At 31.4% G+C, this 16,081-nt stretch overlaps 3 protein-coding genes across 3 annotated transcripts; 1 reads left to right on the forward strand and 2 right to left on the reverse strand.

Moving 5' to 3' along the window:
• Positions 1–941: 941 nt before the first annotated feature.
• Positions 942–2,849, forward strand: LOC149904640 (endocuticle structural protein SgAbd-6-like). The gene is made up of 3 exons (XM_090107331.1): positions 942–1,034; positions 1,581–1,705; positions 2,468–2,849. Exons 1-3 carry the CDS (start codon positions 1,023–1,025, stop codon positions 2,673–2,675), a joined length of 345 nt encoding a protein of 114 aa, XP_089963457.1. The 5' UTR covers positions 942–1,022; the 3' UTR covers positions 2,676–2,849.
• A 2,433-nt stretch (positions 2,850–5,282) lies between these two features.
• Positions 5,283–6,519, reverse strand: LOC149904641 (endocuticle structural glycoprotein SgAbd-5-like). Its single transcript, XM_090107222.1, has 3 exons — positions 6,207–6,519; positions 6,007–6,122; positions 5,283–5,490 (listed from the first exon to the last, which is right to left on the reverse strand). The coding sequence occupies exons 1-3, from the start codon at positions 6,213–6,215 to the stop codon at positions 5,298–5,300; spliced, it is 318 nt and encodes a 105-aa protein (XP_089963348.1). The 5' UTR covers positions 6,216–6,519; the 3' UTR covers positions 5,283–5,297.
• Positions 6,520–6,614: 95 nt separating this feature from the next.
• LOC149904642 (larval cuticle protein 65Ag1-like) lies at positions 6,615–15,617 on the reverse strand. Its single transcript, XM_090107221.1, has 3 exons — positions 15,446–15,617; positions 14,672–14,793; positions 6,615–6,948 (listed from the first exon to the last, which is right to left on the reverse strand). The coding sequence occupies exons 1-3, from the start codon at positions 15,461–15,463 to the stop codon at positions 6,765–6,767; spliced, it is 324 nt and encodes a 107-aa protein (XP_089963347.1). The 5' UTR covers positions 15,464–15,617; the 3' UTR covers positions 6,615–6,764.
• Between the last annotated feature and the right edge of the window lie 464 nt (positions 15,618–16,081).

The raw sequence follows: 16,081 nt of genomic DNA on the forward strand, positions 1-16,081 counted from the left end.
GGTTGGTGGGTGCGCTCAGGGGCCCCGCTGGAAAATTTGAATAATCCATAATTCCCTAAGGTTGAGCTCGAATCGTCAGATTAGCGAAATGGGGACTTCTTATATTGTAATTAACCCCCCCATATATTAATCTGACGCGCTCGAATAATATTACTTTAATTTTTTACCCTTTCTTCATAGCGATTAAATCGCCACTTAAATCGTCAGATTAACGTATACTTTTTTTCAGTGACGTCCTGGAGCATGCAAAATATCAATATCTAACGCACTTGAGTATTTCCAAGCCAATTTTTTTCTTTTATAAATTAAAAAAAATCAAAAAACCCTTCCCCACCGCTAAAAGTGAAAACATTATAGGACCTTTTTTTCTCGCTATGGTCTAATCTACCAATTCTAATAGGTTCCCGTGACGCTCGAGTAAATCCACATTTAGCATCCTGGGCTCCCCTACTATTTGCACTTTAGCTCGGAGAAAAGGCCAATGTATGCATTGGCCTAAGCCTACTTATATAATATTGGCCTAAGCCTATATAATATAATATATATTATATAGGCTTAGGTAGCCTAGATCATTATTTGTGATCTTAAATCGCAATTATAATATTGTGTTATCTGCAAATTAAACTCTGACATACGTCATAGCCTACTATATATATATATTTAAACAACATTTACCCTTAATATTTTTCAACAGTAGTTAGGACGAAGTAAAAGGAAATATTTGTTTTACAAGTTTCATTCTGAATGAAACAAAGCGGCAAGTTTTGAATGTAGGTTAAAAGATTATACTCCAGACATAACAAACAATTTACACAATTTAAGAAATCCCTGTAACATTTTCATGTGTCTCCTCAAATAAACTGCTTGCACGATTGTGATTAACACCTTGCTACGTCGATGAAACCTCGATGTCACATTGTCAATACAATGCAATATTTATAGCGGTACATTCGGCAAGTGAATATAGACGCTCAGGACTACTCCATCAATCCATACCTTCAAGTCAAGAAAAAAACCTCAAAATGATGAAAATTGTAAGTTTATTTTTATTACTTTTAAAAACTGTTAAGTAATTTACGTAAAAAACAAATGGTTCATAAGCTTATTTGAAGATTTAAATGAAAATTAAAAGAATCATGAATTAAAAATTGAAAATTATGAAAATTTTACAGTTACTCAGCTTCAACGTCAACGTCAGTATAATCCATACTATAATATTATAAATGCGAAAGTAACTCTGTCTGTCTGTCTGTTACTCAATCACGCCTAAACTACTGAACCAATTTGCATGAAATTTGGTATCGAGATATTTTGATATCCGAGAAAGGATAAAAGATATCCTACCTTTTATTGCGAAACCTGTACCACGGGCGAAGCCGGGGCGGACCACTAGTATATATATAGGTATATATATATATATATATATATATATATATATATATATATATATATATATAGGTATGCATGTACCAAAGACAAAGTAGAGATTCTGATAAAACCTGGGAAGCTTCTAAAAGGAGGGACTTTTATAACCTTTCTGGTATATACCTACTATTCGGGAATATACATTTTTTTTTCAGACAATCTGCGCTTTAGCCGCTTTCGCATTTGTGTGCGCGCTACCCCAGGACCAACAACCGCAACAGGCGCCTGTAGAAATTGTAAAGCAAGACTCGCAAGTTGATATTAACGGATACAATTTCGAGTGAGTAACGTTTTAAGAAATATTTTTTTCATTACGTATTACTTATATTAAGAATTCGGAGTTATTATTTATTACTTATATGATAATTATTACTTATTACTTATGTTATAATAATTATTATGATATTTTTCAGTATTGTCTTTGCTCAATAATATTATTAAACATTAAACTGATATCGAAAGCCCTTTACCTAATGAGTAAAATGACAATTTAAAATTTAAAACGGGAAATATCATAAAAAAAGTTACATTATACACAACCATACACTTAGTATGATTTAGATATTGATATCTGCAATATTTACGGAATAATCGCCTGTGCACACTTAACGATTACACCCTGTATAATTTTCAGCAGTAACATATAATATCATAAAGCTTATACATATTATAGACATGTCTTATACACGCTTTTTAAAATTCAGTGAAAATAGAATACGTTTCTTCTACGTTATGTTAATCCTCAACTGTTTATGTTAATTGCTCATAAAACAAATACGTTAATAGATCTGTCGGAAGCAATAATTATTATATTATCTGTATCGGTTTATTATTCTAATATTTGAATAAATATATGTTATAAATATGTAAATACATGACATACATTACGATATATTGTCTCACGTTAATATTGTATATTGTATAAGTCACAAACATTACTCATGCAAAAATTTGTAACCAAAATAAGCCATTCAAACTAGATTCATATTGACGACACAACTAGTCAAGTTTATTGAACCCATTAAACTAAATCTGGTTTCAGGTTTGAAACGAGTGACGGAACATCGAGACAAGAGCAAGGTGAATACAAGAACGACACTGAGCAACAAGGTCTTTCTATTAAGGGAAGTTACAGATATGTGGCTCCTGATGGCCAGCACATCTCTGTGTCCTTCGTTGCTGACAAAAATGGCTACCAGCCCACCGAACACAACGGCGATGATGCCAAACCAGCTGATGCGCAGTCTTAAAACATCATGACCCTATCATATATACGCTAAAATCAAATAACGTAAGGTTAAGCTGCCATTTCCAAATGTTTATGTAACTGTTTTACAGCGCCTAATAGTACAATGTTTTTCGATACTTGTTGTGTTCATTATATTATTATCTTATAAATAAAACTTTCGTTAAGTCTAAATAAATGTATTTCATTTGTTAGTTTACAATATTATTATTAAAGAATAAATATTAATAAATAACCTATTTTTTATAAAAAAAAACATTATGATTATCTAACATTTTATATTGTACTCAACAGTAACATAAAAAACTTGACATACTTGGACTCAAGCTAGCATCTCTATTATAGGAATGATGAATTAGATAGATAATATCAGCGGAAAAAAAATGTGGATACTCAAAAATTATTAACAGCATCAAGGAACGCAGTAGATTTTAATTGATGAAGAATGTATTATGTACCAAAAGGGTTCAATAAATTACTACTACTATTAACTATTTAGTAATTTCTGGTATTCTGCTCAATGGGACTTATAATTTAGGATACGCTAAGTTTTCATCACTAGCTTCGCGCCACCAGCATATACCAGTCCGCTAATGTGGGCTTTGTACCTATAAAAAATATTATAGTTATGGAAAATACAATTTCTGTGCAGTTTAAAAAATACGAACCTAACCTAACCCACTCCCTTATCTCAACCAATTATTATGCAAAAGACGAGTTGTCCTTTAGTCATTCAATGAATTAATGTCGTCATTCAGTGACCACGCTATTCAGTCAAATAGCAGATTCAACCATATGACTGCGACATATATTATATTTTACTGATTTTACTTGTAGAATTTCAAACATTTATCTAATATTAAAAAAAAATCTTTTGGGATTCTGAAAAACTATTAAGTAATGAGCATAGTAGATGGGGGGCGGATCGCGGCTCTACAGGTAGAGTCACGTTGTAGCGACTGTAAGTTAATAATAATTATAAAAAATAATAAATTATATTGATCATAATCAAAGATTTTCAAGAATAAATCCTCTTATATTGTAACTATCAACAGTGCTATTTTATTGTTATTTCTATTACTATATCAACATTCGGTTAGCTAAGTGAATACCTACTTTAAATATAAGTCGTGAATGTAATACATTGAGTTACTATGTACTACGTACTAGAGAGGCCATCGCTACTACACTATTTGTAACACTAGTTAGAGTCAATCGTCTCAAACTATTTTTTTTTGTTACATTGATTGGTTTTAATTGATAAGTTTATTCATATTTTTTTTAATAAGATAAACAATGTTTATTTGTTACATTGATTGGTTTTAATTTTTAAGTAATAAGGGGCAGAATATCTACAAAGTGTATGACTCACTAGCCGCCCCGCGCCGCCTCGCTTGTCGCACAGATTTTGTTCGTCGTGTCCTCTCTATAATAATACCTCAATGATGTAATATTGGTTTTCTAAACATGATAATATGATTGTAATTATTCTATCGGTCCATGATTTCTATAAGTTTGACAAGTTGAAAACATTTACCAAAAAAAAAAGATTGTACAATACACTATCTGAATAATAATATGTTACAATGGTTTGCTTAAATACACGCTAAGACCAACAGGAGCGGAGCCACGCGGGTGAAACCGCGGAGCTCAGCTAGTTTTTTATTTATTGAAAATCTGGAAGACATCTCTTCCATTTTCTTCTATTAATTTTTTATTAAAGAATATTAATATTTCCCTCTTTGTAATAAGAAATTCGACGACCTTCAAATCGACGACGAAATTCAAATACCTAACGATTCCAGAGTCAAAGCTTAGCTTTCAGCCCACGCCCGCAGTATGCGCCCGAGCTGTGTTTAAATAAAAAAATGATATACTAAAACCTTCCTCTTGGTCCACTCTGTGTACTTAAAAAACCTTTTCGAAATCCGTTTATTAGTTTTAAAAGTCTAAACATACATAGGGACAAACAGACAGACAACGGAAACTAACTTTGTGATTATTATAGAGATAGAATTATTCGTAGTAATTAATTTGTATAACGTTGTCTGTATTAAAAGTTCGATTTTTTAATATTTTTCAATGAATAATATGAAATATCTGACAATAAGAAAAAAACAATTGAAACAAATCGAGTATCTAAAGAGTATCGTTTTCATAAAAACAATTATTCATAATATAAAACTCGTGACTATTAAAGTGTTAATATTGCATAGATATTTAAATGAGGTCAATGTATCTGTAAATGCTATTATAACAACATAATAAAAGCAACTGGTACGTAAATACCAAATGAATTCATACATTAATAATAGTAAAGAATTTTAACATCATCAATATTTATATTAAATGTTCTTAAAGTATTCAAGATAAATTTGATAATGCTCTTTATTATGTCTACATTAGCACTAACGCCTAAGTTTCCCAAAAAGAGGATTTTATGTTATTCTTTAAACATTCTATTTTATTACTTTTTGTACCTTTGTATTAGGTAGACTTGACTAGGTCGATAAAAATAAATTCTTCACGAGTCAAAAGCTACATTCCTGAGACTTTTTTACGTTTTATGCGGATCTGGGCGGAGCTGAGGCGGCTAATCTAATACAAAAGATTTCATTCAAAATGTTTATTGAGGGATCTGTGGAACTATGCGTATTTCGGGTCTAAAGCCCTTGTCATCGGCGGTGTAGTTGACTTCGTACTGCAGACCATCAGGAGCTGTGTAGGAGTACGTTCCACTCACTCCTATACCTTGATGGTCACCAACGGTGATGAGGTTCGCTTGCTCCTTGCGAGACACGCCGTCACTTGTTCTGAACCTGGAATGTTAAAAAACTAAATTAGTACATTGCAAACGTTACACGTAAGTAGCAATAATAATAGGTAAGGCATTTCAATGATCAACAATTTTTAAAAAATGATAATTGTGCATTTACAATTTACATCCAACGAACATAGAGCTAGAGCTAGAGCAAGAGCATTCTTTCGTGATCTTTTAGTGTAAACGAAAACTCGTTTTCATCGCATATAATATTTTAGAATGCACTAAGAATAACGAAAGAATGCTCTACGCCTGTTTACACTCAAATTATTTGTCATAGTGGGGTTAATATTGAGGAGGAGCAGGAGCATTCGCTCGTTTGATATGAATGCACCATTAAATAGCATTGCAAATTAACCCAGTTTACTTTGTTTCATTATCATTAGATCTTAGTAGTATTCTTATCTAGTATTTCTGCGAAAATTAACTTTTGATTTAACGTTACATCAGTAACAATTTTAACTTTTTAACTCATTAAGCTATTGTTAATTAAGTTGATTAAACAAATACATACTCAAAATCATATCCATCCGCCCTTACAAATGATTTCTCATCTAGGATTTCCGCTGTTTCTTTTTGTTCTTGCGCCGCAACCAAAACAATACATAGGAGTCCGAACACAAATAATTTCTGAAATAAGAAAATTCAAATTAAAAACATTTCAAAGAAATTTAAAAAAGGAGAAAATACAAAAAACATACAATTCACACTTACCGATGACATGGTCTATTTTGTTGTTTTTTTTTATTTTTTTTAAACGCGTAGATGCGTTTCAGATTTTCAGGTTTGAATGATTGTGACAATGAAAATTTTCATCTTAAATACAATTTGTATTTGCTATAGTGCAATATATTATGAAAAAATTATTGTAAACCTTCAGTGTTTGTAACTTGTTAATGTGATAACTTGAACAAATTATGAAACTGTTATTTCAAGTAGCAGACACAAATATATAGACACAAATGTATGAAGACTCTAATAAATATGTCCTAAATTTTATAACAAATAATATAAACATTCATATAACATTGTGTAAATATTTTTTAGGTTTTCATTTAGTTTTGCGCCGTCGCGTCACCTTGGAAATCCTTGTCAATGTGTTTAAAAATAATCAAAACCACATACCATAATTGACTAAAGTTTAATACAAATCGAACAACAATAATTTAATAAATAAATAATGTCTTATGAGACGTTCAAATAAATAGAAATATTACATCCAGTCTTGTTAATCTTTTCCATTTTAATTTTTGGATAATGTCGTAGGTATTCTTAGGATAATTTCTTAATAATCGTTCGATAGCCTCTTCTTCCTGCTTTATAGGTCATTTCGTAGAGGTGCCCTTTGTCATCATACCATCGCACTGCACCTAAAACATCTAACGCCGCGTCCTTGGTACCAGGGTTTAAGATTTCGCCGTGCTCTGTCCGTGAAGATCCATCATTGGCGTCATAGCTGAAAATAGAAATTCAAAATATTATTGACTGCATTGTACTATATTTAGGTACTTATCATAGTCGAATGCACGAATAGGTCACGAATAGGTGACTCAAACCTAATTCAATTATCACTGTGTAATCAAAGATCGGTATTATGTTGATAAAACCTGATGGATATATTTTATGCCATGGTTTAAGGCAAAGTGGAAATATTAAATAAATGATGTTGCAGCATAAACATAGCATGTGAATTTGTGCATTATATTTGTACATACAAAACCTAACAGTGATATTTAGAAATTAAAGAGAAAGAAGTGTCATATTATTTATAACTAGAGGTCCGCCCCGGCTTCGCCTGTGGTACAATAAAAAATATTTCGCAATAAAAGGTAGCCTATGTCCTTTCTCGGGTATCAAAATATCTCCATACCAAATTTCATGCAAATTGGTTCAGTAGTTTAGGCGTGATTGAGTAACAGACAGACAGACAGATTTACTTTCGCATTTATAATATTAATATGGATATAGGATATTTTAGATTATATATAGCCACCTAATTACGAGTTAGGAGACATGACGTCAGGCGTCAGGTACGTTAAAAGTATTTATGTAAATTTTGAAATATGAGAAATGGACGAAATAATTTAAAAGTACATATATGTATATATTTTTCTGTGGGTGACGCAATCTTAGATAAGAACACGTTTAACGGTCAGACTTTTACCTACCTGCTCAAACAAAGTATAAAGAATGTACAATTGGTTCTTAACTAAATCTTAACCACATGGACAATATAGGTCTAGAAAATTTAAGTTCATTAATACAAACAGTTTAATTAACCTAAAACTACCAATAATTGCATGTGCATAATCTCAATATAATGTACTTTCTTAAAATCATTTTATTCTATGATATTTTTGTAGGGATAGAACATATTTACGGATAAATTCAATGGAGTATATTAAGAGTGAACCACACTCAACTAGGTATGTATGCATTATTAATCATGGAATAAACATCTGAATAAAAAATAAAAATGTACATTATAAGTTAAAGAGTATCTTTACTATTAAAACTATTAAAAGTATGCTGCACGATCAGATATTATAATGCTCAATATAATATACTTGGCGTTTATTCAAATATTGCCAGTTGCATGAAGGTTGAAAATTTTGCCTTATACAAAATACTGGATAATATTTTAATATGCAAGTAGGCATATAAATTTTATTTAGTTATTATGATTATTTTATTATTTAAAAATTTATATTAAATATAAAACTTATTAAGAATTTTTCTCGATAAAGTCAACATGTTATATATAATCTTGCCAGGTCACACCTCATAAATTATTTTTAATGATTCTTGTTGCATTTAAATTTTATTATTTTAAATTCATCATACCTATAATATAAATTATAATATGTATTATAATAAAGCTTTGTTAAATTGTCCCTATTTATAGGGACACACATCTAACATGGCACTACATTATGTGGTCGGTTGTAAATTAAACTTTTTCCAGTAATGCATTTATGTTTACTTTCTCGTTATTACATTATGGGATATCGACTTAAAATACCTAAGTATTCAGTGCATTGGCTTGAATACAAATGGCGACATAGGACGACGATATAAGGACAATATACGTTTCACATCACAATTTTCATTGAAATGAGGGCAAGTATAAAATAACGGCTCTGTAAAGACATTGGAGCAACAAACGAACGCTCAACTTGAAGAAGGCGTAACACATTATTCAAGTATCAGTTTTTGTTCTCTACGCAATGTTGTCTCCGTTCTACTTTTTATAGTATCATTGTCGCACGATGCGGATTCATTAAACCTTTTATAGGCACGACATTTCAAAACTTTGACGTGACATGAAACAGTGGCTCGTGGCAGAACCTGACGAATTTGTCTTGGATGTCTTGGACGAATACTTTCTACATATTTTAACAAAATTTATGCCCTTATCCCCAGGTGCTTATTAATATCCTTCACGTGATTTATTCTGTCCTATTGAACTTATGACCAATTCGTACAAAACTTACGGCGACCTTTATTTTACTTTCTTGGATAGTACTAATTTATTAGAAGAAAATTAAAAAATGTCCTCATATTAATGGTTTATTTCGATTAGTACGTTTAGGCGTACAACATGTTCAATTTGATAGTAATTAACGGCAATCGTCTTCAAATCTAAATGATCGGACCCAAAAGAAAAGATTAAGCATGAGTAATTAGTAATTACTATGTTTTATTTTATCGTCGTTATTTGGCATTAGTAGTACCCATTTGCATGACTCACGCTTAATCTTTTCTTTTGGGTCCGATCATTTAGATTTGAAGACGATTGCCGTTACACCCACATAATGAGAATTGTCGCAATAAAATCAAGATTTATTGAGATTAAATATATATTTTATTGAAAAATAATTGGATTTGTTAAATAATTTAGATTTTATAGTCTATTACGGACATATAGATATGCGAACTGGCGTCTAAGTGGAGGAGATAATTTAAGATTATAAAAACCAAACTTAGGTATTCGTCGAGAAGAACCTACGTTTGTGAATGTCACCAAATTATTTAATGTTTGTTTGAAAACAAACGAATAACTTTCTTGTACATAATCCAATCACGTATTGGGCGTAATAAATAACTGCAAAAGTAAATACAAAGTAGATAAATTAGCATAAGGCGCGACGTTCCACATTGTTTGTTCCGTTTTCGGCAAAGTTGAGTCACACCATTGCGCTGTGCTTTCCATTTCATCGGTTAAATTCAATAAATAATAACAAAGTGAATGCATACATAAATCTCAACACGGCTGTTCGAAAAAAAAAAAACAGATTTATGACAATCACATAAAATGTTATGCCACTTGTAATGTCGTTAAATTCAGCTAATGGTGTGATTTCTCATCTTTATATGCCATTCATACACGTACTTGTATTTATATTATGTGCATTTAGTTATTGCTATGAGATCATAATGAATTGATGAGTGTATTTCTATTTTTATTATAAGGCATTAGGTATTATTAAAAAAAACACTTAATTTTTAGCATTGATAAATAAAACAAGATTTTGTTTATACACAGATTTTCTTACGAATTGACCATGTAAGCTTGTAGGTCATGTTATCATAATACTAAATCTCCAGTTTCTGTTTGTATGTTTGTATGTGCGCCAATTACGCAAAAACCACTGGGCAGCATTTGACAAAATTGTATATGGTGATAGACCAATAGGTAGATACAACGAACAACCAATAGAGTCAACGTATTATGTATTTGAAAAAAAAATCTAGGAGCAGAAAGATACATGTTACCATGGTAAAACAAAATACATGTGTAAATATGTAATTAAATGGGTGTCATTGGATAGGTTTAGAAATTGACAGAGAAATTAGAGGTTTCTAAATAGTTAACGAGATATACGCAGACTTAGAAAATCCACGAAGTACAAAAATTTTGTAGGACACGCAACCGAATCCACGGGCGGGAATATATTTTATAATAATAAACGTTTATTTAAATGAGCTTAGGCCAGGGCCGGAATAAGATCTGCATGGCCTCCTACTCGTAGATTGCGACAAAATAATATTTCGTTAGTTAGTTTGGACGGTAAGGTTATTGTGATCTCGGTAGGTTACTTGATAGTTTAATTTTTATATTTTTTTGTATCTGAGAATTAAGTTCTAGTTAAATAAGCTCCAAAAGAATGTCTTAATGTGCTATGATGAAATCCGGTCCTGAATCAAACACAAAAACACACTTTTTTGTTGAAAACAGGTCAAAGAACTAATAATTGTCTAATCCCGGATTTATTTTAATTATAAAACAAAGATCACGTGTGAATAACTTAATTATCTTAGAAACAAGGGTATTCAATTAGAGCTCGGTAATTATTTTGCAATTACATCATAAATAAGTTTTAAAGCCGGATGTAATTGCAAGTTCAGATATTCATGTGCTATAAAGGCAATAAGCATATTCTCGTCCTTTTGAAACACTGTAAATTTATGGTTAACTGCAAAAAATGTATCCAAACTTACAAATGAAAAAGGCAAAACTAACCGATATATCACCCGCTTCTCCTATTGCTTGTTAAATTAACAGCAAGTTGGCGATATTGTTAGCACAGAAATATTTCAGAATTTAGACAAAGAAGAATATTTATTTTTATCTCAAAACTGGAAGCGGATGAAATTGAAGGTGAAAGTTTGAATGGTGGAGTGTATTTATTATGTATGTTACATGATATTTATGGCAGTGAAAGATAATAATTTATCAAAAACATATTGACAACTATTTATTGTTGAGATAGTAAATCAAACAAATCATTGTGCATATTATATTGTAATAAATATAATTATGCTTTTGGCCAAAAGCTTTTTGAGAGAAAACTTTTACCTACTTTTGAATTACCTATGTTTTGTATTGAATTTGTTTTTTGAGTAGATTTATTTCCATTACTTATGTTTTTGTTTAAATTCTTTTATTGTGGAACTGGTTTATGAAAAATATTTTATTTAAAATGACTAACTTTACATATTTTTAAAACTAGTTATGTAAATAAATAGACACCAAATTCGTTAACATTAAAAACAATTATGACATAATACAAAAGTCATAGAGGAATGTTATTTGCATGAATTTGAATAAAGAAAGAGTGGTCTACATACTTTAATGAATTTTTTTTTGTATCTATATTATAAATAGATTTTTTTAAGGGAGGCATTTTTCAGTGTCGAGCATACACTAATAAATTTAGTAATAGTTAATCTTTAGATATTAGTTTAGTTAGTTAGTTTAGTTATTACTTATTATTATGTAAATGTCACTGTTAGACTACAAGCCCGCATAGGACAAAAATATGGGTCAAATGAACCACCAGGGGACATATCTAGAACGATAGCAGAGCAAAAAATAATAAGATTCATCACTATGCCGTCACTTGTAAGCTGTCCAACTGAGTGCAGATGAGAATTGAAAAGTACAGGTAGACTCGGTAAATTTTGGTCATATATTTTTGTACGGCATTCTTAACCATCGATAGATCCATTAAAAATAATAAGAAACCCCTCAGTGCCGTACAAAAATGGTGGTCCACCAAGTCGGAATTTTTATTTAATTTCCGAGAGTTACCGGGGGTAAATTTGGTCATTTGACCATGTACGGCATCTGTGTCATACTATTGCTATACTGCTTTTAATCCATTATTCCGCAACGCCGTACAAAAATCATGGGGACAAGGGGAAAAAATCGAGAGTTGCAATCCCCTCTCTTTCCCCACTCCAGGGGGTCATTTGACACAACACGAAATAAATTTATTTTTAAAGTATTTTATGCATAGATAATATTTTTTCATGTGCCGTACATTTTCGTTGGTTCAAAGGGGAAAAATCTGAAAAAGAAAAAAATCCATATAACGAAATGTTTGCTTTATATTTTTATAATAAAATATTTAATACATTAATATTAAGAAGCTCGAGGTGGTTAATTTTCACCTTGGAAAGTCGGAGTCAGGTGGAATGGACTCCGTTAAATTGATGAACTAATAAAAAAGCTATGAACGAAAAGATGTGAATTATATGCAATCAGTCCATGAATACAGGTAAAGTCACAAGCAAATGTTAGTAATATATACATATTCAAAATGTACAAGTAAAGCGCTTTCAAATGATACCAAACACTGCATATTTATCTTAACTTTATTTTTTTACTCTGTATGTTTTGTCCGCTAGAGGGCGCCACATTAGATTTTGTGAAACCCCATATAGCCTTTAGCTAGCTGGTCGCTGGTTATCCTGGTGAACAATTCAGACGCTTCTAATGATATGTCATTTGTCGAATTCTGATAAGTAGTTTAGAAGTTACGAGGGAATAGATGAACATACATACATGACCTGTAAACAACCATAACCCTCCTTTTGCTTTGCCGTAGTTGGGTAAAAATATGTTAATGCCGTACTGTATCAAATGGCCATAAAGCACTCTTAAAATTGTAGCTTTCGTCGCTTTCATCAGCCTAAAAGATGTGGTCTGCACAAAAATGTACGGCATCGTTTTTTCCTAATATATCTATGTTAATACTATTTAAAACAACGGATAAAGTGTAGAAAACTATTATATTTCATTAATGTACGATGTTTAAACTTTAACAAAATTTCTGGTTTTGCATTTCTCTATAACTTTTTTTAGAACGGTTTCTTTTGAACGGCAATACTATACAACAATTGAATTTTACAATATCATGTTAAAAAAAAAGTTCCCGTACAGGGTCAAATGACCTTACAGCTCTTTATATCAAGAATTCGATGAAATTAAGATGATTATTGGTATACATTTAAAAGAACAATTATTTTTTGACGGCATTGCTTTTAATAGTACTTTTGAGTGCTAGATAATGTTTTGGAACCGAAGCCGTACTTAGTCAAATGACCCCCTGGAGTGGGGAAAGAGAGGGGATTGCAACTCTCGATTTTTTCCCCTTGTCCCCATGATTTTTGTACGGCGTTGCGGAATAATGGATTAAAAGCAGTATAGCAATAGTATGACACAGATGCCGTACATGGTCAAATGACCAAATTTACCCCCGGTAACTCTCGGAAATTAAATAAAAATTCCGACTTGGTGGACCACCATTTTTGTACGGCACTGAGCGGTTTCTTATTATTTTTAATGGATCTATCGATGGTTAAGAATGCCGTACAAAAATATATGACCAAAATTTACCGAGTCTACCTGTACTTTTCAATTCTCATCTGCACTCAGTTGGACAGCTTACAAGTGACGGCATAGTGATGAATCTTATTATTTTTTGCTCTGCTATCGTTCTAGATATGTCTCCTGGTGGTTCATTTGATCCATATTTTTGTCCTATGCGGGCTTGTAGTCTATGTATAGAATTGTAAGCATTCCAATCGCTGCCTTTTTGTCAAGTTTAACATTTAATTATTATTTTTTAAACCTATAAAATGCAGATGTCATTGATGAGTATTCTAGGCTATAATCTTCTTATATATAAAAATGAATCGCAAAATGTGTTGGTAAGCGCATAACTCGAGAACAGCTGAACCGATTTCGATAATTCTTTTTTTATTATATTCCTTGAAGTACGAGGATGGTTTTTATGTAGAGAAAACGTAAATATGTACCACGGGCGAAGCCGGGGCGGACCGCTAGTATTTAAATAAAATAAAGATTAATTTTAAACTAACAAAGCTTTTTCTATTTCAATTAAAATTTTATATAAATAAGAAATATTTACCTAATTAAATATATAAATATTTATATATTAAATCAAATCTATTGACAACACAAATGCTTTAAAATTATAAAAATGTGAATATGAATATGTTTTCATCTCGGTCAAGTTCAAGGCTGGCGCTAGTTGTTTGTATTCAATGTAGTGCGATTTCATTTTAAGCTATACTGAATTTCTTATAAATGTTTGTTATTACGATGACAGTTTACTCGTATTTTGATAATAATTTGTTTGTATTATAGGAGTCAATATATTTTTTTTATAGTGTAATATTATTTCATACTTTAATGAGTTTTGAATTATCTATACATAGTTAGCGAAAAATAATATCTCAGATATTTTAAATTAAAATTTTAATAGTTTATAACCAACTTGTATAGTATATAGAATATAGATGAAGAGACTTCGCTCTAGATTTTTATAATAGGTACCTATAAAGAAATTAATGAATTTATTACTTACTGAAATTTGTAGGAATTTGGCATATTGGCGGTTTCCATTTCATAGTTTAACACCTGTGGTCGCGTTTGGTTGTCGATGTAGGGAGTGCATCTGGCTGTAGCGAGCAAACATAGCCCAATAATCTAAAATGAATTAACATTGTATTTTTAACATCACATAAATTCACATTGACAATAACTGATTAGAAATATGTATTATAGTCCATGAAGGTGCGGCTATAATATGATCTTTTAATGGTTTTTTTTTTATTTGGAAAACCAGTTAGTGTAAACAGAGACAACAAAAACATATTTTTATCGTTAATCAGCCACATTATTCTTTAGTATTTTTAAGATTACGAGAATTCGCATAGATACATAAAAAAAGTTAAAATAAAAGACGAGTTGTTATTAAGAGTTAGACGAAGAGTTGTTATTAATATGTACATGTACAAAATTTGTATTTAATACTTCATACGTTATGTGATAAAAAATACTAAGCCTAGGTAGGCGTCATTTAAGTTAAGGCTGTTGTGAGTTGTGACTTCATGAAATACTAATGACATTCACACATACAGTGACTGTGATTAAATATTATGCACCACAGTAATAACGTTTGCGACATCGCAGCGTTTGAAGGCATTGCAATATTCGGTAAGATCTTACAAAATATAATTTAAAGTTCAAATCACTAATGCCATATTCACTCAAATTATTATTTTATATTCACATAGGCGCGCACTCTTATGGGTGACATAGCACCGTCGTCATGGAAAAAAGACAACACTATAATTACCAGAAATAGAGGTGACATGTTGGCCGACTAGGGAGACAACAACAGATGATTTCCTGGACAGACTATAGTCCGAATGTGCTAACGGTTTCGTAAGATCTCCTTATATATAAGGAGTCCCCAAACGCGCGCGCTGGCTGGCTGTATACGAAACGCGCGCTCTGCTCCGTTTGCACTAAAACTGAGCCAATTCTAGCTGTCCATTAACTTAAGATCGACACATGAATGGGCAGAGGATTTACCGAATTACGTCACGCAAGCAACAACACGTAATACCTAGGATTAAGAAACAATTTGCAACCACTAGGCGTAATCCACGCGGACCACAATAATGACTTTCCCGAATAGTCACCGTTTTACTACTATTGTTTTATAAAATATTTTACAATGCTGTTGTTTTATTGCATACAGCCACATATTGTAATACTGTGATACAGCTTTGCACTCGTGTTTTGTAAGTTAATTGCAGATGTTTTATGACTCCACAAACAGAGCTTTAATGAGTGCGGATGTTTACATAGGTACGTAAAACGCACTTAAGATCCGTCCGTTCTGAAAATCACAAGCAAACTCGGGTGTATGCTATTTTAATAATATATTAAACGCCAAAAAATCAAAAAAATATTAATTTTGACCAGA

The sequence above is a fragment of the Colias eurytheme genome, chromosome 11 (assembly GCF_061535395.1).
Source record: "Colias eurytheme isolate Ceu_HAF_F1 chromosome 11, ilColEury1 Martin Lab GWU primary, whole genome shotgun sequence".
Classification (NCBI taxonomy): Eukaryota; Metazoa; Arthropoda; class Insecta; order Lepidoptera; family Pieridae; genus Colias; species Colias eurytheme.

What these genes read in the sequence shown, in the direction of transcription:
- LOC149904640 (XM_090107331.1), top strand. An exon ending in ATTAACGGATACAATTTCGA is followed by an intron (nt 1,706 to 2,467) that starts GTGAGTAACGTT and finishes ATCTGGTTTCAG; the next exon opens with GTTTGAAACGAGTGACGGAA.
- LOC149904641 (XM_090107222.1), bottom strand. An exon ending in GCGGATGGATATGATTTTGA is followed by an intron (nt 5,491 to 6,006) that starts GTATGTATTTGT and finishes TTAACATTCCAG; the next exon opens with GTTCAGAACAAGTGACGGCG.
- LOC149904642 (XM_090107221.1), bottom strand. An exon ending in CCAAATTCCTACAAATTTCA is followed by an intron (nt 6,949 to 14,671) that starts GTAAGTAATAAA and finishes TTCTATTTTCAG; the next exon opens with CTATGACGCCAATGATGGAT.